The sequence below is a fragment of the Toxorhynchites rutilus genome, chromosome 3 (genome assembly GCF_029784135.1).
Source record: "Toxorhynchites rutilus septentrionalis strain SRP chromosome 3, ASM2978413v1, whole genome shotgun sequence".
Taxonomy (NCBI): Eukaryota; Metazoa; Arthropoda; class Insecta; order Diptera; family Culicidae; genus Toxorhynchites; species Toxorhynchites rutilus.
This window is the reverse complement of record NC_073746.1, coordinates 118056254-118082841: the sequence shown is the minus strand read 5'-3', so window position 1 is coordinate 118082841 and position 26588 is coordinate 118056254. Positions and strand designations below refer to the sequence as shown.

The window sequence follows — 26588 nt, the reverse complement described above, 5'->3', positions numbered from 1 at the left end:
CGCCCAGAGAGGTATATGAGCAGAGTACCAGAAGTGAGATGAGAGTAGACTGGCTACCCGATGATGTGATGAGATCGAATATAATCAAGACGCTTGATCTATACTGATCGATAGTTTATTTGAAACTGACCTCCCTTCGGTTCAGTTCTTATTTTTAAAGGGACTTTAACCCAAAGGTCATTCGTCCCTCAAACTGACCTCTCTTAACATTCCGTGCCCTATTTATACGATTGGTCCATAGTCTTTTGAATAGCGTTTGTTTGGATTGTGTCTGGAATATTCGCTATAATACAATTGCGCTTTGTATAGCGCGTTCGTTTCCATCTGTTCCTGTTCTTTGACAAATCCCTTGTTATTGTTCATTTGTTGTGATTGTTGTTTTTGTGTTGTGTTGTGTATACATCGCTTGTGTGTGACACAAATAATTAATGTTCTTCAAGTAATTGTTCCTGGTAACAGAGGTAAGTGAAAATGAAGGTTTTGCGCTATTAACATACTCATAGATATTGTTTTCCAGGTGCGGATCCAGGCCTATTGCTGCTGCTGCGGTTGCTGCTGATTATGTGTAGTGTTTTTAGTGCTAAGTTTAACTTTTATCAAAAATGAGTTTTTTTTGCAGTTTTTGAGTCTTTGAGGGTACCTACATCGACTATCAATATTTCATAAAAAGATAGTTCTACGAACCCTCTTAAATCGGAGTTGCAAATATTCGTTTGTTCGAGAAACCCTATAAGTCCATGTTTCTAATCATCATCACGGGCCAAGCTGCGATTGAAACACAATTTCATTCATTGTTTACATCCGAGCCGTAAGAAGCATGCGCTACTCAATTCAATCGGAATGTCTTCTGATTAGTATTGAGACCCGAAAATGTCCACAAAATGTAAGCGTGGTGTTCGGCCTACAGCAGAATACAAAACGGAAATCTTGAAAAGGGCAAGAGTCAATAGAACGTATATAAAAAAGGGAGGGAAGCATGTTCCAGCTGTGAAAGTAGGAGCGGATTGCACCTGCAGATAGGTTTGCTTGGTTAAAAATACAAGCGAACAGGACTGATACTTGCAAAACTTTATAGATATCAAACGTCAAAATGGATTAGATAAACCGTTCAGAGGAATTGTTTATGGGCAAAATGTTCCGACATTACTCTAACGATTTGGGCTGAGAGGTGTGATTAACCTTGTAAGACAACACATTTCGTCGTTTCCCGTAAAAGTATCCCACTACACAACCGTCGTGAAAAACCCAAAAAATCCACTTCAAGTTTTCGCAGTTTTCTCACTCGACTGACTTCAAGGACATGGCGGTGGGAAAAAATCACATACGTGACGCCAACAGCAGTATTTGTTGGCTTTTGAACTCGGAATCAGGTCAATTGAGTTTCCCTGCCAATCCTGCATAACCAGAAGGAAAAGTTTCGATCAACATAAAGAAAATCGAGTATATTAGGAAGTTGAAAGCTAGTATTCCGGATGTAGATTATATAACACAGAAACCCGGGATGAACATGGCCAATCATCCAGTTCATGTAACAAGGTTAATGATATGAAACAAAAAACTGAACTGAATAGTCGGTGACCTCCCTGAACCGGCACTTCCGAAAGCCACCGAATTTTCGACAATTCCGTTCCCAAGCAAAATACGGCACGGCACAAAGTTAAGCGAGGAAGAATATTTTATCTTATTAAACAATAAATTATTTTGTTTTTTTTTGCGCGTGAACACCTACCCGCCCCCGATCGTGATCATCTTGGAGTCCGCCGCCATGAATAGCTCCGAAGCATGGCCGAGACCTTTGTCACCCTCGATGCCGACCCAGGGATACTTCGCGCGCTCAGGATACAGAGAGAACAAGAACGTTTCGCCGGTACCGAAATAGGCCTGCCGCTGGCCACGGTCATCCTTCATGTTACGCTCGAACCATCGTGACGAACAGTAGGCACCAAACACCTAGAAGCGGGAAGCAAAAAAGTGTTCATCAACATGGTCATTGATTGTTTGATTGAATAGGGACACACCTCATTATTACAGGTTTTGATCATTAGCAGTGTTGGCTCGTGCTGCTCCACCCGCACGTAGAATGTTGTCAGTGAGCAACCATGCTCCTCCGTTGTGTACAGTAGTATAGGCTGATACATCGTTATCCTAACTGGTAGCCAAGACCAAAGCGTGAATAGCTGCCGGAATAAATCATGGTGATTAGCGAACAATATTCATGTTTGTGCTTCGTTTGAAACAAATTGTGACACTTTAGATTAGGGGTTGTGTCTTACTCGACGGTGGGTTACAACAAATTCAGTGCTTGCATTCACCCAACAGGTATTTTCGACAAAAAAATCTTTTACACGATTTGAACGAGTACTCTAGGGTGCTAATGAATGTATGGGAAAAAATCGACCCTAAAATTTCAAAAAGTTACCTCATAAAAAATGTTCACCACCTCGAAAAAACACCCTATGCCAAATATCTGCTCAATCGGACTTAAGAGAGAGTGGCGCAAAACGGTCAAAGTTTATTTTTTTTGAAACTCGAAAAATCCGGGGTTTTCGAAAAAAAAATTTTATGCCAAATGTCTTAAAATTGCATGATACATCGAGATCTAGTGTCATCTCGAAAAATTTTTTTGTCAAAAATCGACACTCTGGAACTAAGTTGTTTTTTTCGAAATACGAGACGAAACGAATGGTTTTAAGTGCCAATAAAAATATTTATCTCGATGTTTCATTCGGAACTTGTTGCGAAATGTTGATTTGCACGATAATATAGCGTAAAATTAGAGTTTTTTGAAAACCGAAAAATCACCGGAAATCTGGGTTTTCAAAAATATTTTTTGATGCCAAATGTCTTAAAATTGCATGACACGTCGAGATTAAAAGCTATCTCAAATTATTTTTTTTCGCAAAAATCGACTTTCAGACAAAAAACGACCAAGTAAAAAAGAAATTTTCTTTTACTTCCCCCTTGCGTGATTTTTAGATTTTCAAAAAACTCAAACTTTGATCGAATTTTTTTTTTCGAAAACCCCCGTTTTCTTTTACTTTTACATTTTTTATGAGGTAAATTTTTGAAATTAGAGATGATCATTTTCATTGGCACCCTAGCGTACTCCCTTAAAAAGGTGTAAACACAGAAGGCTGCCGTTCGTCGTTCATACAATATGTAAGTCCATTGTAAGTGGGTTGTGGAGCTGTGACAAAGCATTCGGATGATACCGTACGAACGACGAACGAGAGCTGACAACAGACAACATTTCATTGCATACTCGCCACATTCATTCAACAACTTTACTCCAAATCAGAAAAAAATACCAATCAACAAACACTCATATACACATCGTGACATGGGGCAAAAAAAAGAAGATGGGTCAGGGTTAGTGAATTTTAGTAACACTTACGTCATCCTGAACACAAATTTTACTCTTTATTGCTTGAATCGGAAATACACCCATCGATAAAACTCTCACGTCAGGCGAATGAGCACCCTATGTTTGGGTGCATTTTATTTTTTCGCGTGTGTTAATTTTTTTTTGTTCATGATCATCGCACCGGATTTAAACGCAAACGGACCGCGGGTTGGATGAATCCGAACCCCATGTTTGGATAAACAAAATCAACACGAGCGGAAGAAACCGCAAGGAAAACCGCAACCCCCCGCAAGAGATTGATCGATGGTGCACAGAGTTTGTTAGTTTTGGCATTATGAAGAGAGGTAAGCGCGCGGCGAGGTGTTAATTCAATCGATACGATTCCACCGAAAGCAGCGTGAAGAATTGAAGAGAAAGAGAACATTCCGACGGGATTAGTGGAGGGTTTCGTTAGGCCTATACAATAAGTACATAAAACGTGAAAGGAGCTTCAAGGTTAGGAACCAAATTTAGGAGATCGAACACGAATCGGATCTTGACGATTCATGCAACAAATGCTTGTAATTAGTTGCAACAGAGGATATGTTGTTACTATTTTTTTTCGGGTACACCAAAGTTGTTTGGAAACGTTCACTCGGATTGATCTTATTGTAGACCCTACAATGCATGGAATTGAGGGTTCGAAGATGATGCGTTGATTAGAAGCTTGTTAGGTATGATATCTTTCGATTCGACAAACTACCACAATTTTAATGGGTATTTTGGGAGTAACGCAAAAAGCTTCAGGTCAGCACAGCCGGAGGGAATTAAATCGATAATCATGTAACATCTCAGTGAGAAATGTAGCTGTCACCATCCGACTGTGCGAAATTCGGTTACAAACCACACTAAGAAAATAACTCTCGAATAATTATTTTATCCCTACCATTGTCTGACACGACTGCCGATCATCCTTTAATTTCTATTTTTGTTTATTTTCACGACATGATTTCGCCGTTTTCAGAAAGAAAAGAAAACAAAGCCAGGTTTTATTGGAGGTAGAGGAGATATTTATGAGTGAGATAGTAGAATGGATGAAAAAACTTTCAGTATTATTAGCGGACTCAGGAAAGGGGGAAAAGGAGATTAAAACTTTCTCAATAAAGTGTACAATAAATTAGTTAATGTAACAGAATCCTTGTCAGTGATAGGATAGGAACCCAAACCAGTGGAAAATGAATTATAGGGAATACTAGTTCTGGAACTCACCTCTCTAATGGTTAGTGTGTGTGACATCATTTGTACGTTGACTTGGGATTGACTCGTTGGTAAATTATCGCTAGAACGTGATCTTACCATCTGCTTCGAACCACTAAGAACTGACTTACTCTTTAGTACCATTTCAGTCTTTAGAAAAATCCTAGATATGTAGGTTGAACTAGAATGGGAAAAGTTGATAAGTATTGACGCGCTCGTTCGCTCACTAGGGTCTAAAACCCACCTAAGTGCTCTTATACTAAAAGCCGTCCGCAGGAGCTTGGTCGGCGAGACCGGGATGTTCTTGCAGAACTTCGGGAGGGCGTTTTCGATGTCATTCTTGATCGTGTCGGCGTCCCACTCGGAGTTGGTGGCGGTTAGGTGCTTGTGGAACAGAATCAGTATCGCGAGTGCGACGCGATAGAACACTTTGATGCCCTCGTGGAAAAAGCAATCCATCACACGCACCAGGTGTGGGAACGGAAGCCCGCCGAGTACCCACCAACACCAGTCCATGAATATTCGCTCCGACTTCTGACCCGGGCATAATCTCGTTAAATACAGTACTGCGGATTTCTGCGAAGAAAAAAGGGGAAAGGGGGTGGTCAGCATCTAGCAGTTGGATGGGAGTGTTGTATTCGCATACATAAAGAGATATTTTTTATTAACAAATAACAATTCTACTCTAGGCGACCCACTTCATATACCAGGTGTGAAATACTACCATGCGATAACTGTGCCGTTTGCAAAGTGATGATATCATGAAAAATTTAAACTTTGCATCAAGGGTATTTTTTGAGCATATCTCGCATATCTAATTGTCAAAAATCACCCATAAATTGCTCAGTGCAAGCGTGCTGGTGCAACAGACGCGATTGACACTACAAGCTATCATTATTCCAAAAATATTGACACTCACAGCTCCCACTAAGTAGCAATTCCACATTCTAAATTCAATGCGAATGGACCATCTTCTCTGGAATTACAATCGGAGAAAAGACAGGATGATAGAGAATGATTTCAAAGGAAGTATTATAAAATCAATGACGAGAGAAAATCGAGTTCACATTTAAGGTGTGATATAGGGTAATATTTGATGAAAAAATCAAATATGTTGAAATCTCAAATACGACAGAGTAATAGAAAATTTCTTGTGCCCAAACTTTCTGCCAGAAACGGACTCTAACAATTCTGTTGGTTTCAATTGAAAGATAACAAAAATTTGGCAGCATTTGAAATTTGATAACTCCACCAGCGTCATTATTCCACATTACATCAAAATCGATGATAACCATTTCAATCGTCATTTGGCAACACAACAACAACAATGTGCGGGTGATGTTGTAACATACAAGCGCACTTCACCAAACGCCATGGAAACCGACGCTTTGTATACATTAACTCTTTAAGGTCGTTTGTCTGCTCTCAGCCACCATACCTTTTTTACCGTTCTAGTCGTTTGTCTGTTCTCAGCCACCACAGCAAGAAAGCATGCTAATCTTATATTTTACTCAACCAAGTATCAGTTTATGCTTCTCCTAAACGAAGTTTCATGTCTAGTGAACCTGTTCACGGATCAATACGGTGCTCCTATGAGTAATAGATAACGGTACTCAATATCAAACTATGTAGTCACCCACACAAGACAACGCACAGTGCGTTGAATGCATTGGAATGTGGGACAAAACTCATAACAGCAGAATTAAGCCATTGTAACACTTCGTTGTGATGGAAATGATTGTTCATAAGTATCAGAACTACTGTTTGCATAAGTGTCTCATTTTATTTGAATAATTGCATAAGTGTCTCAAGCGACAACATCTTTATTCTTCTTAAGAGAAAAGTTCTGATAATCGCGGACCACAGAAATCATTATTTGAGCAACTACTGGTTTGAATTATGTTGAAGTAGTTGTTTTTAAAGAGCAAAATAATTGTTTGCATAAGTGTATTATGTAATCTGAATAATCTCATTTGTTCAAAACATTTGTTTGTTAAAAGAGAAAAGTGTGATCTTCTCGGATACACAATGCTGGCATTAATTAAACATTTGATGCAATAAATGGCAAAAGTGTCTCAAATTCAACGGATAAAAAAACTAAAATTATGTGTTGATTATACTTCATATGATTTACTTATAAAATATATTGTTTATATTAAAACCCCACGTCAAAACACATTGTTAAGTTAACACATATACATAATTTACAAAAAATAAATACAAATTTTCATAATCTTGTATTTATCACTGCTTTTTCAAGGAAAAATAATTCCGACCAGTACAAGTAATCGGGTTCCATTTTTGATTTTGAGTTGTTCACCTCCCGAAGTGATGTTAACTGCTCGATGTCAGGTGCGAGACTGTGTAAAAGAAATCGCAATTGCTCTTCTCATACGCTATACTGCCGTTCTACCCATAGTTGTCCCATATTACTTTTTGACAATTCTCATTTTTTTTTTAAAGAACGATGTTTTTATGCCTAATCAATCTTCCGGAAAACACAAAAAAACTTATTGTTTGTTCACAACTTTAAAAATAACATCAACATGATTGTCCCATGTTGATATTCCAGGCATAACAGTCCCACCATAGATTTTTTTAAAAATCCATAATAAATGAATCGGTTCAAGTACAAAAATTTTATGTCATGCTTTCAGCAGGACTCATTTCTGGTTTGGAAGAACGAACTAATTCTCAAACTAATAAAAATAACGTCACTTCACATGGTGCAGTACTTGTTCTATGCATTTGACTTTAGAGCGAGCGATTTATGCGTGATTGATTCGCAGTGGCCTATATAAAATTAAATCCACGCTGATGCATTAGTTGCTCGTTATTGGCGGCATGGGTGGGTAAGCAAATAAATGGGCGGAGGGAAAATGGAAAATCTTCCAATTTTCATCAATTCAAATCATTTACAGACCAGCGCACTGAAATACATGGCATAATATTTGACAATTTTCGATTCGATTTGTATGCACATCATCAAAATTCGTTCGCAGCAAAAATAGTTATCAACGCTAAAACTATTTCGTTTTTGATCAAACATCATCATCATTAATGCAGAAGTCATTGAAAGAATCGTAATGAAAAGGTTACAGAAGGGTTGTGTCTGAAACACGGTGGCGTATGACGTAGAATTACGTTAGGCTATTTGTTACATATTGATTTTGGATATGCTTGAAAATTTTCATTATATGATTTTTTGATAATAATTTGTGGGGTATTGTTTATTCACTGGTGGAGATCGTGCAATCGAGCGATGATGGCACAAGGATGATGGTTAGTCGTTGCATGGTGCATATCACGATAAGAAATGCTGATGGAAATGAAATACCCTATGATCCGGAAGTACCGGAAATTTTTCATTTAAACGTACTGTTACGGACCCTGCTTAGTTAGCAGGGTTAAAAATAAATTAAAATAATCAAATATAAAATTCGTAGCGCAACGGGCATTTGGAAAACAAAATAATGCCAGCAGGAGTAAACCACATGTTTTGTTTCCTTTTCTTCAATTGTTCTATATAGCTCCTAAGGTAAGCGCGCCAGAGATAGCGCATTAGACGAAGGAATAGAAATAAATATTTATAGCCGGCAATTAGCTAGATGTTTCCCACTTAAACCTTTTTTCGTGGGAAGCTTGTTTTGATAAGACCTAAAGCGAGAGTGCTGTCTGGGCCACTCGAGAGGTGATAAAAATTGTTTTGTTTATGTCTCGCCTTTTATCGCGGCAAAGGGCAAAGTGACAAAAATGTCTATTAGAGCTCCCACACGGGTGGCGTAGTGGAGGATAAGAACAGGAAAATAAAGATAGGGAATCCTTTGCTGGCAATCTGCAAATAGTTAGGACGTAAAATCTTCATCAAATTGAGCCCCTTTAGCGATAGCGAAGGGTGGAAACCATGGGATGAATTTTATGTAGCAAATAGGGAGGCAGATAACCAATGCGGATTCTGTTATCTGAGTAGGAAAGGGAAATCTTTTCTCTCCCTTGTAATTATAAGCTAGAGTAAGAATTTGTGTATATATAGTAGGGTGCCAATAAATGTATGGGAAAAAATCGACACTAAAATTTCAAAAAGTTACCCTATACAAAATGTTCACCACCTCGAAAAAACATCCTATGCCAAATTTTAGCTCATTCTAACTTAAAGGACGGTGGCGCAAAGACGTCAAAGTTTGAGTTTTTTGAAAATCGAAAAATCATCCAAGAGGAGAATAAAGGAAATCGGGGGTTTCGAAAAAAAAATTATGCCAAATGCCATGAAACGCCGAGATCTAGCGAAATCTCGAAAATTTTGTTTTTGTCAAAAATCGTTGCTTTGAGCGATAGCGAATATTGGATTAAGATGGCGAATCAAGTGGCACAGCCGTGCGCGAAGTGTAAGAAAAACATTAATTTGCGGAATGGAAAACCGTTGCAATGCGACGGAAAGTGTCGACAGTGGTTCCACAAGGCATGTACGACAGTGTCTGATGCGGAATACCAGGAAATCCAGACGGTTCCTGATAAATTTTGGTTTTGTGTTCCTTGCAAGGAAAGCCGAAATAAAAGCAGAAGAAGCACGTTGAACATGGCTGATCAACCATTGTCCCTGTCCCAGGTAGATTTTAAGACCTCTGCCAGTTCATCTAGCATGGAGATCACAATAGAACGGATAGACTCTAAACTGGACCAGCTAATTGGATGGCAGAAAAAATTCGTATCTGAAGTACAGAACATCCAAAAAACGCTCGATGAACTACGTACTACTACTGATACTCTGATGGATGAACAACAACAACTACGTGATAAAAATCACGAGCTGCGAACGCAGCTACAATGGTGTGAGATCGATATTGATGAACAAAAACAAGACAAGATGAAGAAATCTTTCGAAATTTCAAATGTTCCTGTAGTGGAAGGTGAAAACCTTTTCGATATTGGTACTAGCGTATGTCGGGCAATCGGAGTGAATCTGGTACATAATGACGTGAATGAAGTCTTCAGGGCACCAAACAACCTGTTCTCGAAGTCACAATTCCCTCCGTCAATTCAGGTGAAATTACACAACAAAAAGAAACGAGATGAGGTGACGGAAAAGAAGAAAGGAAGAAAGGAGTTAACAACCGCTGTATTGAACATGGCTACCGGTAGTGAACGTAACGTAAATATTTACATCAACGAAGTCATGACAAAACGTAACCGGTACTTGTTTAAGCAGGCAAGAGATCTAAAACGTAATGGAAAACTTGGTTAGGAAAACAGAGAAAGCAAAAATTAGAGAAATATATTCCACCAATACATTAAATGAATTCGCAAAATGATCCTGACTTACATCTACCATTTCATCCAAGCACCAAAGTTGTATGCTCCGTAAATCACATCAGTTTTGTCAAACAAAATAGCCTGAAATTGTTTTATTTCAATGCGAGAAGCCTAAAAGAAAAACTCACCGAGTTGGAGTATCTGCTGGACGAAGCGCATTTCCGTATCGACGCTATAATGATCACAGAGACCTGGTCGCACAAAGATGTAGAATCATCCATGTCACTTCGCAACTATCAGTGTTTTTTCGCATCACGTTCAACGAGAAGGGGCGGAGGTTCAGCTATATTCATCCACAAAAACATCCACTGTAAACTTATTCGTAGTTACTGTGATGAAAACAACAGCATTGTTGCTGTTGAAATCGGACGACAAGACAAGGTCACACTGATTTGTATTTACAGACCACCTCAAACTCTTATCACACAGATTGATGCCTTTATCGAGCTATTGGACGATTTTCTCACGATGCTAACTTCCAATACCACTTACGTGTTAGGGGATTTCAATTTTGATCTACAATCTTCAACACCTGTCGTGGAACACTATTAAAATACCGTACTCTCAAATGGCTTTCAGTTCTGTGATACCACACCGACGTGTTATGATGCTTGTCTGGACCATATATTCACAAACAACAATTCTATTGGTATCACCATACAATATCTTCAGTACAGTCTGTTTGATCACAACACGATATTTATCGAAATGGATCATAGTAGAGGTAATAAACTATATTTGCATGAGTTATACTCGAAAACAAATGTACCTGCACTACGTGAGTTCCTACGTAAACAAATCCCCGCAAGCAAAGTGAATCAGAAACATTCTGAACCATGGGTGGATGAAGAAATGAAAATGTGTATTCGTGCAAATAATCACTGGTTCTCAAAATACCGTCGCAGTTACTCAAATGAGTTCATCCGTAGCGTGTACGCCGACTGGTGTAACAAAGTTACACATATGAAGCGGTGCAAGAAAAAGCAGTACTACGCTGTTAAATTCGACCGTTCTAGTGATAACATCATCAGAACATGGGTTACGATTAAGAAAGTATTGGGAAACAAACCTACATTAACAAACACAATTACACGCGATGGGGTTTCAGAAAAATGTAAACAACGGCTTGCTGATGAGGCAAATGACTTCTTTGCTTCAGTTGGCAAATCGTTGGCAGAGAAAATACCCTACACTGCAATACAGCCCATTCGCGATCAAACTGCTATTATATTGGAATTATCTACAGTGACTACTGCTGAAGTACAACGAATAATTGATGGACTCCCATCATCTGCCTCAAAAGGGTATGATAATGTTCAGACAAAAATATATAAGTTCTGTAAAGACGAAATCACCTCAGCAGTAACAGATATCATAAATTCATCTATAATGCAGTGTTGTGTCCCATCAGATCTGAAGGTATCTAAAGTTGTTGCCATTCACAAAACCTCACGGGCTGAAAATTTTTCGAATTTCCGCCCAATAAATGTACCTTCTGTCACTGATAAAATTATGCAGAAGGTCATAAATAAACAATTAGTGGATCATCTCGAATACCATAAGCTGATTTCATCGAAGCAATACGGATTTCGACCTAAATCGAGTACACAAACGGTTTCATTCGACGATGTATCCAAAATACAGAGACACTGTGATGAAAAACAAAAAGTTGCTGCTATTTTCCTCGATTTGAGTAAGGCATTTGCTACCTGTGACAGAAATATTTTGATACGACGACTTAGTGAGTTGGGTGTGAAAGGTCGGTCTATGCTATGGTTTCGGAGCTTCCTAGAACGACGATCTCAATTTGTGCAAGATAAAAATGTGAGAAGTACGATGCGAAATGTGGACTATGGCGTGGTTCAAGGTAGCACTCTAGGGCCTACTTTGTTTAATTGTTATGTGAACAATTTGAAGGACCTACCCCTCCGAGGTGCTCTGATTATGTATGCGGATGATATTGTGCTAATTTATGTTAGCGAATCATGCGAACTTCTTCAAAGTGCGATTAATGAAGATCTTTGCAGTCTAAGAGTGTGGATGAATCGACACAAGCTCACTGTGAATATCTCTAAAACAAAATACATGCTATTCAATATTCCAAAAGAAGTTAATCTGAATATTTTCTACGACGGTAATATTATTGATCGAGCGGATGTTTTCAAGTACTTAGGGGTATGGCTTGATAGTGAACTAAAGTGGTCTGAGCATACTCGTAGACTAGGTGCTAAATTGGCACAGGTAGCTGGCGTGTTCAGAAGAATCTGCGATTTGCTTCCAACCAGTACGAAACGAAACCTGCACTTTTCACTGTTCCATTGTCATTTAGTCTATGGAATACTGATCTGGGGTACAGCCAATAAATCAGCAATGAAATCTCTTCAAGTGATTCAAAACAAAGCTATTAAAAATCTTTTCGGGTATTCTTGGAGAACGTCAACGGAGTTCATTCATACAAAACACCAATTGTTATTGGTAGAAAATGTCTACAAAGTCAGTGCGTGTACCCATATACACCAGATAGTACTAGAAGCGGTCCACACAAATACTCATCTAGAAAGGGTCTCCGATCAGCACCAGCACCACACCAGAAGCGGGACAAACTTAAGTATCAGCAGAAGCAATACAAGAAGATTCGGCCAGAATTCGGTTTTGAAAAAATCTATTACGTTCTATAACAACCTTAGCGACAATTTGAAATCCCGTAATGTATGTTCGTTCAAAAACAGTTAAAAACAAGTCTGTTGTCAGAGCAGTTTCCGAATGTTTGAGTATTATTTTTGTTTTTGTCTATTTCGATCACAATTGTACGGTTTTGTTAAAATGTATATGTACCTTATTTATTGATTAATGTTTTGAATTTAAAAATGCCAAAATATTGTTGGTTAAGCTAGCCAGTCTTTAAGAGCCGAAGGCTCATAGCCAAGTATTGTTGAATAAATAAATAAATAAAATAAACATAGGAAAGGATTTCAACTTCTGAGAGCATGTAATGTTCACAGAGGGAAGCAACGTTTTTGGATCGAAACTTGTATGTTATCGATGGAAACATGGATCAATACGTATCTTTGGATATTCTGAAGAGGAACGAGAAAGCCAGCGCTGGAAAACTGAATATATCTAGAACTTTCAACTTCTATCAAATTTCGTGCACCCGTGGCTGAGTGGTTAGCGTCTCACATTATCATGCCGGGTGTTCGGGTTCGATTCCCGTTCTGGCCGGAGGATTTTTCGTCAAAGAAATTTCCTTCGACTTGCACTGTGGTCACGCGTATTCAAGAACTTGCCCCTCGGAATACATTCAAGGCGTGTTATTTGGCTTAAGAAATCTCAACTAAGTATTAATAAATGACGCTAGTTAAGGCATTTGTTGAGACGGCAAAAGTTCCACAGGGAACGTTAACGCCATTCAAGAAAAACTTCTATCAAAATAATGACTCAAAGCACACATTCACAAGCATGGCAGTTCAGGTGCTGCAGAATTGCTCAAGGGCTGTGAAATCATCCGCACAATCACCTGATCTCAATGTCATGCCATACAACGATGTATATTTTTCCTGCATAACTCAAAAACTAAACAAGCAAATGGAACCAAATCTGGCATATGGGGGTTCTATTAGTTCTAGAGGGCAATAAATGTTTGTATTGTGGATTGACACTCTTCCCCCTCTCTAAAGGGAGGAGAGCTGAATAACTCGAGAACTTATCAAGCAAACGGAATCAAACTTGGAATATAGAGGTTTTAGGGATCGATAAACGTTTCTATGGTGATTCGACACTTCTTCCCGTGGGTGTCATACAAAGAAACACAAATTTCTGCATAACTCGAAAACTAATCAAGCAAATGGAGCCAAATTTGGCATGTGAAAGTTTTAGGGGGCACGAGAAGTTTCTGTGGTGAATAGACACTTTTTCTCAGTTCCTAAGGGGGAGGGGGACTGCATTACTCGAGAATCAATCAAGCAAACAGAATGTGGAGATTTTAGAGGGGAAGGGGTGGTCCTATAAAAATAATACACATATTTCAACCAAACATGACAATTGAAAACGAAAGGAAAATGGGAAAATTCAATTCGCTTATGTTCTACAATTACAAAGTGACAAGCGTGTTATCCATTTGATGTTTGCACTAACGAAATTGATCTTCGTTCGAAAGCGAAAATGGATTTTAATGTGATAAAACGCACTCCTATATCTTCTTCTATCTATATAAATAAAAATGGATCGCCGAATGTGTTGATAAGAGCAAAACTCGAGAATGGAATTATCCGATTTAGGGCTGTCTTTATTCTGTCATATTTTCTGTATCACATATTTATTCCATGTAACGGAGAAACATGTTATTTGCAAGTGGTTGAAAAATCTTGAACGAGAATTGTGTCTGAAAATAATCTGATACTATATTGACGAGTTTTGGTAGAAGTACTATAAATTGTATAGTAAAAGGTGATTTTAAAAGATAGATTAGAAGATCAATCAATGAACAGTTCTGCAATTGGACCCATGAATGTGCGCTTAGTAAGAAAACAGGAAGTGGGTTATATCTATGGTATAACCGCAAGGGTGACGTAGGACTATCGTTGATTTAGAGATCATTTGTTTAAAGTTGAATCGGAATTCATTGTGAATGAATGAATATTTGGAGAACTTCGAAAACGAGAGCGTTACGTTGGAGGCACAAGGTTTTATGCATCTAATATTGGATACGGAAATATCCTACTGATGGGGAAGAATAATCTTCAGAAGCTATCGTGTTAATTGCGATTGATTGAAAAATCACAAAACCAAATGTATTTGGTCACAGTGTTACATGGATAGAAAACATTCAATTAAACTCTTTCACATGAATATATTTTAAAAATTCCCAAAGGAACTGGCAGATTATTTTCAGTAACGATTAGATATTTCCACATTTTCCTCGATACTGGAAGCCCACCAGTGGTTAATGCCAACTCGATAACCACCTGTTAATAGCACTTGATTGAAACATATTTGGTCACAGTGTTACATGGATAGAAAACATTCAATTAAACTCTTTCACATGAATATATTTTGAAAATTCTCAGAGGAACTGGCAGTTTATTTTCAGAAACGATTAGATATTTCCACATTTTCCTCGATACTGGAAGCCCACCAGTGGTTAATGCCAACTCGATAACCACCTGTTAATAGCACTTGATTGAAACATTTTTGGTCACAGTGTAACATGGATAGAAAACATTCAATTAAACTCTTTCACATGAATATATTTTGAAAATTCCCAAAGGAACTGGCAGATTATTTTCCAGCAATGATTAGATCTTTCCGGAACTTTCTCGATGCTGAATGGCATCCTAACGGAAAGAGTTCTGCGCGTGTATGTGTCGATCCTTCGCCGTCCACCTCCTCCAGCACGTTAGGCAACGATGTTGTCTTGTCGATGTCCTCACGAAAAATGAATGTGTCTCACCACCAGAATATCGCTTAAGTATGCTTTTTGTGTGTGATTGAATCGAGAGAAGGTGTGGTTTACGATGGCAATTTGGAAGGCAAACTAGAGGGGAATGAACTCTCTGAGCTCGGAACTTTCGGCGACTGAGCAATAATCGATTGCGGGCGCATACAATATTGGATACGGAAATATCCTACTGATGGGGAAGAATAATCTTCTGAAGCTATCCTGTTAATTGTGATTGATTGAAAAACCACAAAACCAAATGTATTTGGTCACAGTGTTACATGGATAGAAAACATTCAATTAAACTCTTTCACATGGATATATTTTGAAAATTCCCAAAGGAACCGGCAGATTATTTTCAGTAACGATTAGATATTTCCACATTTTCCTCGATACTGGAAGCCCACCAGTGGTTAATGCCAACTCGATAACCACCTGTTAATAGCACTTGATTGAAACATATTTGGTCACAGTGTTACATGGATAGAAAACATTCAATTAAACTCTTTCACATGAATATATTTTGAAAATTCCCAAAGGAACTGGCAGATTATTTTCAGTAACGATTAGATATTTCCACATTTTCCTCGATACTGGAAGCCCACCAGTGGTTAATGCCAACTCGATAACCACCTGTTAATAGCCGCGCGTGTATGTGTGTGTAGCGATGTCTTCCCAGGGAACCGTTTGTGGCATCACTCTCCTCCTGATAGATTCCCTTCTGGCCTAGGGTGCACAAACAGGCTCTTGGTGACATCCGCGCATTCATGATAAATAAAGAGCTTCACCGCAACAGCGACAACATGCTCCAATCGCTGTTCAATTAGAACTGAGTGGATTTCCGAGCGCCGCTCGCTTATATACCAATTGGTGATTTCAATAGCCTGTTTTGAAAGCAATTTTAAGACTATTGAAACAAGTTTTTGGATCAAAAAGTAACAAGTATATAACGCGTAGACATTTTATCTTTCGAATGAAGTGTTTATCATACCATTTCGTTCAGTTGTTTAGGAGCTATTAACGCTCAAAATCTCGGTCTCCGGCGTAACGCTTTCGTTTTCGAAACTTTGATTTTACACCCCGGTATAGAAATGAAAGACGTAGTCCTACGTCAAAACGTTAATGTTATAATAAAAAAAATTGAGCGAGACGATGTTTGCCGGGTCAGCTAGTTTTATATAAAAACCAAACTTCTTTGTGTACTTACGTGATAATAGGCACTAGGTCAATATAGGTAGTAGGTAGTCATATTCTGCTGTACTGAACATTTACTGAATTTATAGGGGTCGATGATATCGATTCATTCTGCAAAAGGGGTCAAGGAGTTTTGCCCAAAATAGTTTGAGAATCCCTGATGTAGATAAACTTGTTGGTTCAAGGGTAACAGATGAAGGATAGCCTCGAATGCCTTTCAGGGTGTGCTTCGCGTTGCTCCAGTAATATCAACGCATGACAGTCGATGGAGTTTGTTTAGATTTTTATCAGCTATAGTCTCTTTAGTCTTTGGCCACCATTAAAGTATTAATATAATACTTTTTCCATAGTTTTTGTATTGATGATAAACTAGTTGGTCTAAATACCCAGCAACTTATAGCGGACAACTTTTCGATCTTTACGCGTTCGCTTACCAAGCGATCGATCGTGAGTTCAAACTCAGGGCCCTCAATTGACCATCTTTGTGTTGTTATAGAATAACTACGTCCACGCAACCATCATCAGCGATGGAAATCGATCCACGGTGGAATAAAGATCGATTCATCCATACAACTGCTCTGCTCTGCAAGAAACATCGGGCTGCTGTTCTATAAATAACTCAACAATGATCAATATCAACTGTCTCCGCTGTCCGGTCTGCTGAACAATGGAAGAACAGAAAGAATACCCTTACGCCTAAATGGCTATTACTGTGTAATTTACCATAATGTAATGGAACAGAAAACTTAACGCCTAAATGGCTACTACTAACTACTGTGTAATTCACAATTTATAGAAACATAAACATATGTACATGTACACGATTAAACCCGGCTCTGTTACAGCTAAATACTAATGAGCCTAATAAATAAATGGGATAAAAAAAAAACTTTTCGATCTCTCCAAATATAGGTAACAAAATTTACTGGGCGATATTTTAATAAGATCCAAAACAAACAGTGTATAGACTAAAGTGTTGGAAACTAATAATATTAAGCAATAACCACTCCACAATCTAATTCTTTTGCCAGAACTTACCGCATGTTTTTTGGCAATTTGCATCACAGTCTTCCAGGTGACTTCGTACAGCAGCTTCGTCTGTGTTATGAAAACCTTATCCTTGGGGGCTACCAGGCTCGCCATGCAATGATAGCATTCTTCCTCTGGAAAAAAAATCGAAAAAAGCAAAATGGATATCTATTAGTCTAGTCATCTAGTGCGATAAGATAGAAGATTAACTTTTGTAAACGCACAAAAATCTCTAATTAATACCGTCAGCATCACAGTTGTTGATTGCAAGAACATTGAGCTGTAAATCAACCACCTCAAGAACATGCGATATGACTTATGTGAAGTTGGTTGTCAACGCAGGTTGGTCTCTACTATACTCAGAACTAGATGTTATATTATATATATGACTGCTGTGATTTGTTGCAGGTCGCTCGGAGCTACTGGCATATGTTGGAAGCACTGCACAGTAGCACCCCTCATTACTATAAGTAAGTTGTATAAGTAATAAATGTATAAGCAGCAGAATGATCGATGGTGGCAGCGGTAGATTCTGGCTAACCTTCCTCGTGCAACCGGTTTGACATGATAATTGATAACGATGGGGGAGCGAAATTGTATATCATTAGATTTCGATGATTAGTTGCAGAGAATGAATGAGAAACACATGCAGTGAACAGAAACACCATGTTGATGTACTACATGGATTGTAAAGTGCCGAATCCCAATCAGAGATTTCATATCTAATCTCAAAATGTATATGTCATCGTTGAGAAGTGAATGATTGGCATCAATAAACCCTCAAATATTAGAAACGGAATATAAATATAGAGGCTGTTATCAGTAGGTACATTGTTGATTATGTGTATCATACATATTTTTTCTGGCAACGCACTGATAATAAGTAGGAACCAAGAATTCCAGAAAATTATCGAATCCGCTGCATCTCTATAGTGGGTCATGAATCCTTACGTATATAAAAATGGATTTCTGTCTGTCTGTATATCTGTCTGTCTGATTCTTATGGACTCGGAAACTACTGAACCGATCGACATGAAAATTGTTATGTATGGGTTTTTGGGGTCGGAAAGGTTCTTATGATAGTTCGAGACCCCTCCCCCCTCTCTAAGGGGGGGAGCTGCCATACAAATGAAACACAAATTTCAGCATTACTCGAGAATTAATCGAGCAAACGAAACCGAATTTGACATGTAGAGGGTTTAGGGTGCAATAAATGTTTCTATGGTGGTAAGACACTCTTCTCCCTCTCTGAGGGGGGGGAGTGCCATACAAATGAAACACAAATTTCTGCATCACTCGATAATTATTCAATCAAATGAAACGAAATTTGGCATGTGGAGGTTTTAGGGTGCAATAAATGATTCTATGATGGTTAGTCTCTCCACACCCCTCTCTAAGGGAGGCTGCCATACAAATGAAACACAAATTTCCGCATTACTCGAGAATTATTCAAGCAAACGAAAACAATATTTGGCATGTGGAGGTTTTAGGGCGCAATGAATGTTTCTATGGTGGTAAGACACTTCTCACCCCTCTCTAAGGAAGGACTGCATACAAATGAAACACAAATTTCTACATTACTCGAGAATTAATCAAGCAAACGAAACTAAATTTGGCATGTGGAGTTTTTAGGGTGCAATAAATGTGTCTTAGTGGTTAGGCACTCCTCCCCCGTCTCTAAGAGAGGGCTGCTATACAAATGGAACAAAAATTTCTGCATAACTCGAAAACTAATCACTCAAATTGAGCAAAATTTGGCATGTGGAGGTTTTATGGTGCAATGAATGTTTCTATGATGGTAAGACACTCCTCCCTCCTCTCTAAGAGAGAGGGGGGGGTGGAGGGTGGGGGGTCTGCCATACATATGAAACACAAATTTCTGCATTACTCGAGAATTAATCAAGCAAACGAAAACAAAATTTTGCATGTGGAGGTTTTAGGGCGCAATAAATGTTTCTATGGTGGTAAGACACTCCTTCCTCCTCTCTAAGAGGGGTGGGGGGTTGTCTGCCATACAAATGAAACACAAATTTCTGCATTATTCGAGAATTAATCAAGCAAACGAAAACAAAATTTTGCATGTGGAGGTTTTAGGGCGCAATAAATGTTTCTATGGTGGTAAGACACTCCTTCCACCTCTTTAAGGGGGGACTGCCATGCAAATGAAACACAAATTTCTGCATTACTCGAGAATTAATCAAGTAAACGAAACTAAATTTGGCATGTGGAGTTTTTAGGATGCAATAAATGTTTCTATAGTGGTTAGGCACTCCTCCCTCCTCTCTAAGAGAGGGCTGCTATACAAATGAAACAAAAATTTCTGCATAACTCGAGAACTAATCAAGCGAATGGAGCCAAATTTGGAATGTGAGGGTTTTTGGGTACAAGAAATGTTTCTATGATGGTATGACACCCCTCCCTTCTCTGGAATGGAGAGGGGGTCCCATAAAAATAATACACATATTTCAACCAAACATATTCCAACCAAACATGACAATTGAAAAATTTCGGAAAATTCTGAAGGAAAATGGGAATAATCGACAAATTCAATTCGCATATGTTCTACAATTACAAGCGCTGTTAGTCCATTTGATGTTTGCGCTAACGACATTGGTCTTCGTTCGAAAATGAAAAGGGATTTTAATGTGATAAAACTCCTCTATCGTCTTCTATCTATATAAATAAAAATGGATCGCCGAATGTGTTGATAACAGCAAAACTCGAGGAAGGAACTGTGCGATTTAGGGCTGTCTTTATTCTATCATATTTTCAGTATCAAACATTTATTCCATGCAACGGAGAAATATGTTATTTGAAGTGGTTGAAAAATCTTCGAGGAATGTGTCTGAAAATAATCTGATATTGTAATGACGAGTTTCGGCAGAAGTACTAGGAATTTCATAGTAGAAGGTAACTTTAAAGGGGAGATTGGAACATCAATCAATGAACAGTTCTGCGATTGCACCCATAAACGTGCGCTTAGTAAGAAAATGTGGATGTAATAACGAAAAATAAATTTTGGGCGGGACAAAGTTTGCCGGGTCAGCTAGTAGTATTATAATAACGAGAAGAAAAGATGGATGAGTATCCAATTATTGACAGTAATCATGACTACAAAAATATGAAACCAGCTCTAAAAAACGATGCTCACGCACCGATGACGCCTGTTGAAAATTTCAATTGGAAAAATCTAGCAAAAATTTTCAAGTTGTTCGAGTGCCGAGTGAAAATAGTAAACAATTTGCTATATAATCATTCCTGCTAACAAACCGCCTCCGTTACACCCGTATAAAATTGAAACTCAACAATTTTCAGCGGCCATTTACATGGCTCTTTATGCCATAAAAAGTACACCATTTGGGGATGGATAAAGCAGCAGTATATTTTTGGCATCGTAAAAAAACTGAATTAATTTTCGCCAGCAGAACGGTAAAGTACAGCATTAATGGCGGTGCGTGCGAGGCGATGAGATGTGAATTACAAGGGTACTCAGGCGATTCGACGTGAATCCTGTCCGCCCATGGCGCGGCTATACGTTTTTATTTTCGGATGTTGTCTTTTTTTTCAACCGGTGACCCAAGTAGCAAATGCAGTTGGGACGAAGCAATTTGACGAATTGAACTGTATTAAACAAAAGTGAAACAGCAATGGGAGCAATATGTTCAAACTATGGACTAATTCAAATGTCGTGAAGCACTCCTTGAGTACAGGGATTGTGCTCACAACGGTAACCGTATTTCGGTTTGACGACGACAAAGGAAAATACAGAAAAAGAAGATAAATGTGTATTGCGATTGTGATTTTAAATACAGCGACAAAAATATCTTTCTCTCCGGATGACCCCTGAGGTTAAACGTTTGTTGATTAAAAACAATACCATAAATCAAAAAGCAGAGATTTACCAACATTGATAGGATGATTTGCTTCTTTTGGTAAGGAATTTTCGCGAATGGTGATAAGCTCGGTCGAGATTTAGGAACGCTATTTTATGTCTGCTGATGATGTTAACTTCACAACATATGTTTTATGTGTCATGCTGATAAGCTGTTGCAATATCATTTTGATGGTAAGAACAGAAGCATCTGTCTCTCCTTCGCTGTGAGTTTTGTTGGCTTAGAATATTGAAAAAGATTCCCCATGAATAGAGATTTCTGAGTGTGTTGGTGATTGTTATTTTGGTTTCATTCTGACTGAATTGATTTCCAGATTCCCAGATTCCGTCTTACGGTACGTAACAAATTTTCTATACATTTCTTTTGATCTTTGAGACAGTCAATATAATTTTGTGTGCTGGTCCTACATTATCCAGTTGAACCTCTTCATGTGAGTTGTGAAATATTTGATAGATTATTTTTGCCAAAGCTTCTGCCTTCTGGGAAGGTTACCTAAACTCATATATTTCGCACAACTTCCCTCGTCTGGAAATAACCATCACCGGAGTGTGGCTGGCGATAGCAAGTGCCAGAGTCTTGAAAGCCAGCCAGCTAGCCTGCCCACGATGTGGGTGCGTCGTAATCTTCGGATGACGGATAGAACGTAAAACATTAATTTCCTTTGAATACATAAAAGCCGAGCAAATATTGACCCTGGCGTTAGTATTAAAACAGGAAAACATCCGCTAGCCATCAGTTTGATTGATCGGTGCTGGGGCGTGAGGAAGATGAATCGTTCGCAAGTCCTCGGTGACCTTTGCTCAGACATCACGCGTTTTCATTCGGCAAGTAGGTGTTGTATCAAGCGTCCCCATTGAATCGCACTCAATCGTAGACAGTTGGAATTTTTCCAATTGCATTTCGGACGGCGATATGAAGAAGATGGCACAGTTTTAATCTGTCGCTTCATTAATATTGTCCGGCTGCTGCCAGCGAATTGGACATATTTTTCTCGAGAATGTTTCATTGCCGGTGTGTTGCAAAATGTGGGTTAAATTTATTTGAAGCGAAGTGTGTTATTATTCCTCCGCACCGGGTCTGTGCAGTGAGACTACATTTTATGGGTTATTAATCATAAACGAGTTTAATAAGTGACAGATATCAGCGGGCAGTAGTAGCGAGAAATCTTGGCAGTGTTAAATTTAATGTAAAATTAAATTGAAATCCCAGAGAGCAGGTGATGAAAACCAAAAATGTTGTACGCTCTATTTCGAATCGCCAAAGTGGGTTTAGCACTTATTTTGATTGAATCCGCGCACACGTGATCATTTTCCAGGATTTACACTATTTTCATAACTCACCTAAGCCGTGCCGCTGCTGTGAGTGCACTTACTACCGAATATATGACTCAACTTGGCGCGACAAGGGATCTGCTTAGTATAAAATGTTGGCTTTTTTCCAGGTAAACAAGTTTCACAGTTGAATAATTATTCTTTAACTATTGCTCTGTGTTGTTTTCATGAGCGAGAATTAATTCTAGTGAAGTAGAAGAGAAATTACCACAATTCAAATGGAAGACAGGTCTAGCCGGTTGTTTATCGAATTGTTCTTTGATCAAAAATTGTTGTTGATTAAATTCATTGATTCATGTAAATTGAACAATTCTCAGAAATGCGTCCATTTTTTCTGAACTGATAGAATATAAGAACAGATATTTTCACGTATTGTATGAAACAATTTATGATTTAGAACAGTTGAACACATCGCACACATTTTGTTCATTACAAAAACAACAGATCGTATTTTGTGGAATTGACGTATCTGATGTGTCTTCATTCAAATTATGGGTCTAATCTATATACCTATGAAACAGAACACAAAAATTATGTATGAAATTCAGTTGTTGCACTTATTTATACTTTTGTATACTTATAATTGAAGATAACTATTTACCAAATTTAGGAAAAGTTAAAGAATCAATTCACCTATACTGCCGTTCTACGCATAGTTGTCCCATGTGCCAAAATCAGGAACATACCAGGAAATACCAGAAGCTTTAAGCATTTCAGTTTAGCAATACACAGGGTTTTTATAAGCAGTAAATTATTATTTAATGCAATGTAAAAAGATACCCTCACTTTAGTCGATCAATCATTTATGCCTAGAATATCAACATGAGACAATTAAACTTGATGTTGTTTTTTTAAATACTAAGGACAAACAATATTTTATTTGTGTGTTTCTCAAAGATTGTGCATAAAACCATCAAATATCAGCATAGAGAGTGATCTACAGCACATTGGTAAATCTCACTGTTATTAGGCATTCACTAATAAGGTGTATACGTGTTCTGTTGAACTTTTTTTATTTGTTTGAGAATAAGTTCGTTCTTTCATACTAGAAATTGAGTGCGTTAGTCCTGCTGAGAGCGTGACATAAAATTATTGTTCTAGACCGTTCATGCGATCATGTAGTATTATGAGTTTATAAAAAAAATACATGGTGGGACAGTTAGGCCTAGAATATCAACATGGGACAATTGAACTTGATGTTGTTTTCTAAAAGCTGGGAACTAACAATAAGTTTTTTTTTTGAGTTTTTCCGAAAGATTATGCCTTAGGGAGGGAAGAAGAGTGTCAGAGAAACATTTATTGCCCCCTAAAACCTCCATATACCAAATTTAGTTCCATGTGATTGATTAGTTCTTGTGTTATACAGAAAGTTTAGTTTCATTTGTATGGCAGCCATTCCTTGGAAAGGGGGGAGGAGTGTCAAACCACCATAGAAACATTTATTGCACTCTAAAACCTCCATTTGCCATATTTGGTTTCGTTCACTTGATTAATTCACGATTCATGCAGAAATTTGTCCCCCTTCGGCAACGGAGACGCACGGGATACACACGAATATATGATTGTACAATAACTGACGAAGTGAACCAAACAGTTTTGTTCGATAGAAGCTGGCCAATTCGAACGAAGCAAGGGGAAGCAATGTAACCACACCGATACAAATCAATGTGGTTGTTTACTTTCACTATTGAATACCATTCGTACGGCCACATTTGTGTTCTTGTAGATGTCGAAAAATTACAAAAGTAGGCAATTTTGATTGCATGTGGTTTTCGTTTTCGTTTTCGTTTTCGTTTTCGTTTTCGTTTTCGTTTTCGTTTTCGTTTTCGTTTTCGTTTTCGTTTTCGTTTTCGTTTTCGTTTTCGTTTTCGTTTTCGTTTTCGTTTTCGTTTTCGTTTTCGTTTTCGTTTTCGTTTTCGTTTTCGTTTTCGTTTTCGTTTTCGTTTTCGTTTTCGTTTTCGTTTTCGTTTTCGTTTTCGTTTTCGTTTTCGTTTTCGTTTTCGTTTTCGTTTTCGTTTTCGTTTTCGTTTTCGTTTTCGTTTTCGTTTTCGTTTTCGTTTTCGTTTTCGTTTTCGTTTTCGTTTTCGTTTGAAAAGGTGTAATCACTTGCGACAAAATTGAATTTTATTTTCGTGATAATTGATTTGTAACCTCAAGTCGTCTGCTAACGGGTGTTAAATAAAAAATGAGAATTTTTTCAATCACATATAAAAATTTTTATTTTTTTTCATCGATTTCAGTATTTTTTATTAATAACATAATGTATTTTATTCAAAAAAAAGTCAGTGAATGTTTGAATAAGGGCCGTGGTCTGCTGTTCGACGCAACTTTGTCGCGATGCTCTCACAAGAACGTTGTACGGCACTGACGTCCATTTTCCGGATACAATTCCGGATTCTTGTAGTCAGTTGCTTCGTGTCCTTGGCCCTCCAATTGTTTTTATACACTAGCGCACTGACAGAGCCAAAGAAATCCTCTATTGGGCGGCACTGGGGCAAGTTTGTTGGGTTACGATCTTTCGGCACGAACGGTATCTTTTTCTCCTCAAGATACGCCAGCGTCTTCTTGGCGTAATGGGAAGACGCCTTGTCCGGCCAGAAGACGTACTTCCCATCCACGTGACGCTCGTTTTTTTTATAACGGCAGCAGGATTTTATCGAGGCACTCTTCTCGATAGATTTGTTGGTTGATTGCTAGACCGCTCGGCTTAAACCAAGGCTTTGAAATGCCCCGGTCGGAAATGGCGACGTCTTTTTTTCAAACTTGTGCTTGAACTTGTATTTCACTTCAGGCGGTGTGGATCACTTGTCGCTTGAGTAGTAATTATCATGCAGAATATGCGTTTTGGACAGCGGAAAATAGCTTTCGTCGTCCAGAACGAAAGACGTCCCGCGGTATTTTTGGTCACCCACCGACACTGTGATTTAACCGTCTCATTCTGCTCCTCCGTGTACTCCGGCGACCTCGTCTTCTTCTTGCAGACGATTCCTTCCATCTTGAGGGACCGATGGATCAATACGTGGGAGCAGCCATATTTCCGACCGGCGTCACGCAAGCTGGTTGCGTCCTTGTTGTCAAACAGCTTCTTTAACGATGTCTTCCTCTGCTTCGTCATTATCGTCACCGGACGACCACTTCCGACCCTCCGCTCTACGTTCAGGGAACCCAGGATACGGACAAACAAGTTGGGGTAGTTTGCATGAAAATACAGGTTCTCAAAAAGAATGAACACGCTTTTAAAATAAAAATTATGAATGAAAATTATTTTTCGCAAATCAAATCAGTACTCAATGTAAATGAAAATCACTTTTACTTGCAAGTAGTGAGAAAATGTCATACAAAAATTGTGTCTAAAGAAAAATTGATATTATATAAAATTGTTTTGGTGAGAATATCTGAAAATTTATAGAAAATAGTTTAAATTAAGGTCAGGACAACGTACTCCAAGTAATTAAATTAAGGCCAGAAAAAAATTCCATACAAATTTTAGTAATTTAAAACTGCTTTCGAGCGGACTTATCTAATAGAGAATAGTTTGTTTCATACAAACTAATGTCGTATCCAGATGACGACACCGTTCCGCCGTCATCGCGAATGGAGTGATAATCTAGGAATGATCTTGAAGATGATTTTGGGTGGTTTAACTCTATTCTCCCCAAAGATTTGACGAGAGCCTGGCCCAAAAGGTTAAACGTTGATACAGATTTTATTAGATTGAAGTTCAGGTTGTTGTCCAATCTATTCGTACTCAATTCACGTTTTATCATGTTCCCTCAGTAAAACACCACAATTTT

The 26588-nt window shown here is 38.3% G+C and overlaps 1 protein-coding gene across 11 annotated transcripts in view; it reads right to left on the bottom strand.

Annotated features, from left to right (window-relative positions):
• LOC129780588 (GTPase-activating protein skywalker) overlaps positions 1–26588 on the bottom strand; it is a 162278-nt gene that overhangs the window by 9812 nt on the left and 125878 nt on the right. For 5 of the 11 annotated variants that reach the window (XM_055789011.1, XM_055789009.1, XM_055789012.1 and 2 more), the window contains 8 exons: positions 17580–17704; positions 5520–5576; positions 4845–5176; positions 4613–4781; positions 4290–4325; positions 3395–3481; positions 2019–2177; positions 1730–1950 (listed from right to left, as the gene is read on the bottom strand). In XM_055789011.1, coding sequence (XP_055644986.1) covers positions 1730–1950; positions 2019–2177; positions 3395–3481; positions 4290–4325; positions 4613–4781; positions 4845–5176; positions 5520–5576; positions 17580–17704 — 1186 coding nt within the window. The remainder of the gene's footprint in view (positions 1–1729; positions 1951–2018; positions 2178–3394; positions 3482–4289; positions 4326–4612; positions 4782–4844; positions 5177–5519; positions 5577–17579; positions 17705–26588) is intronic. The other 6 variants (XM_055789015.1, XM_055789010.1, XM_055789014.1 and 3 more) reach the window with 6 other exon arrangements.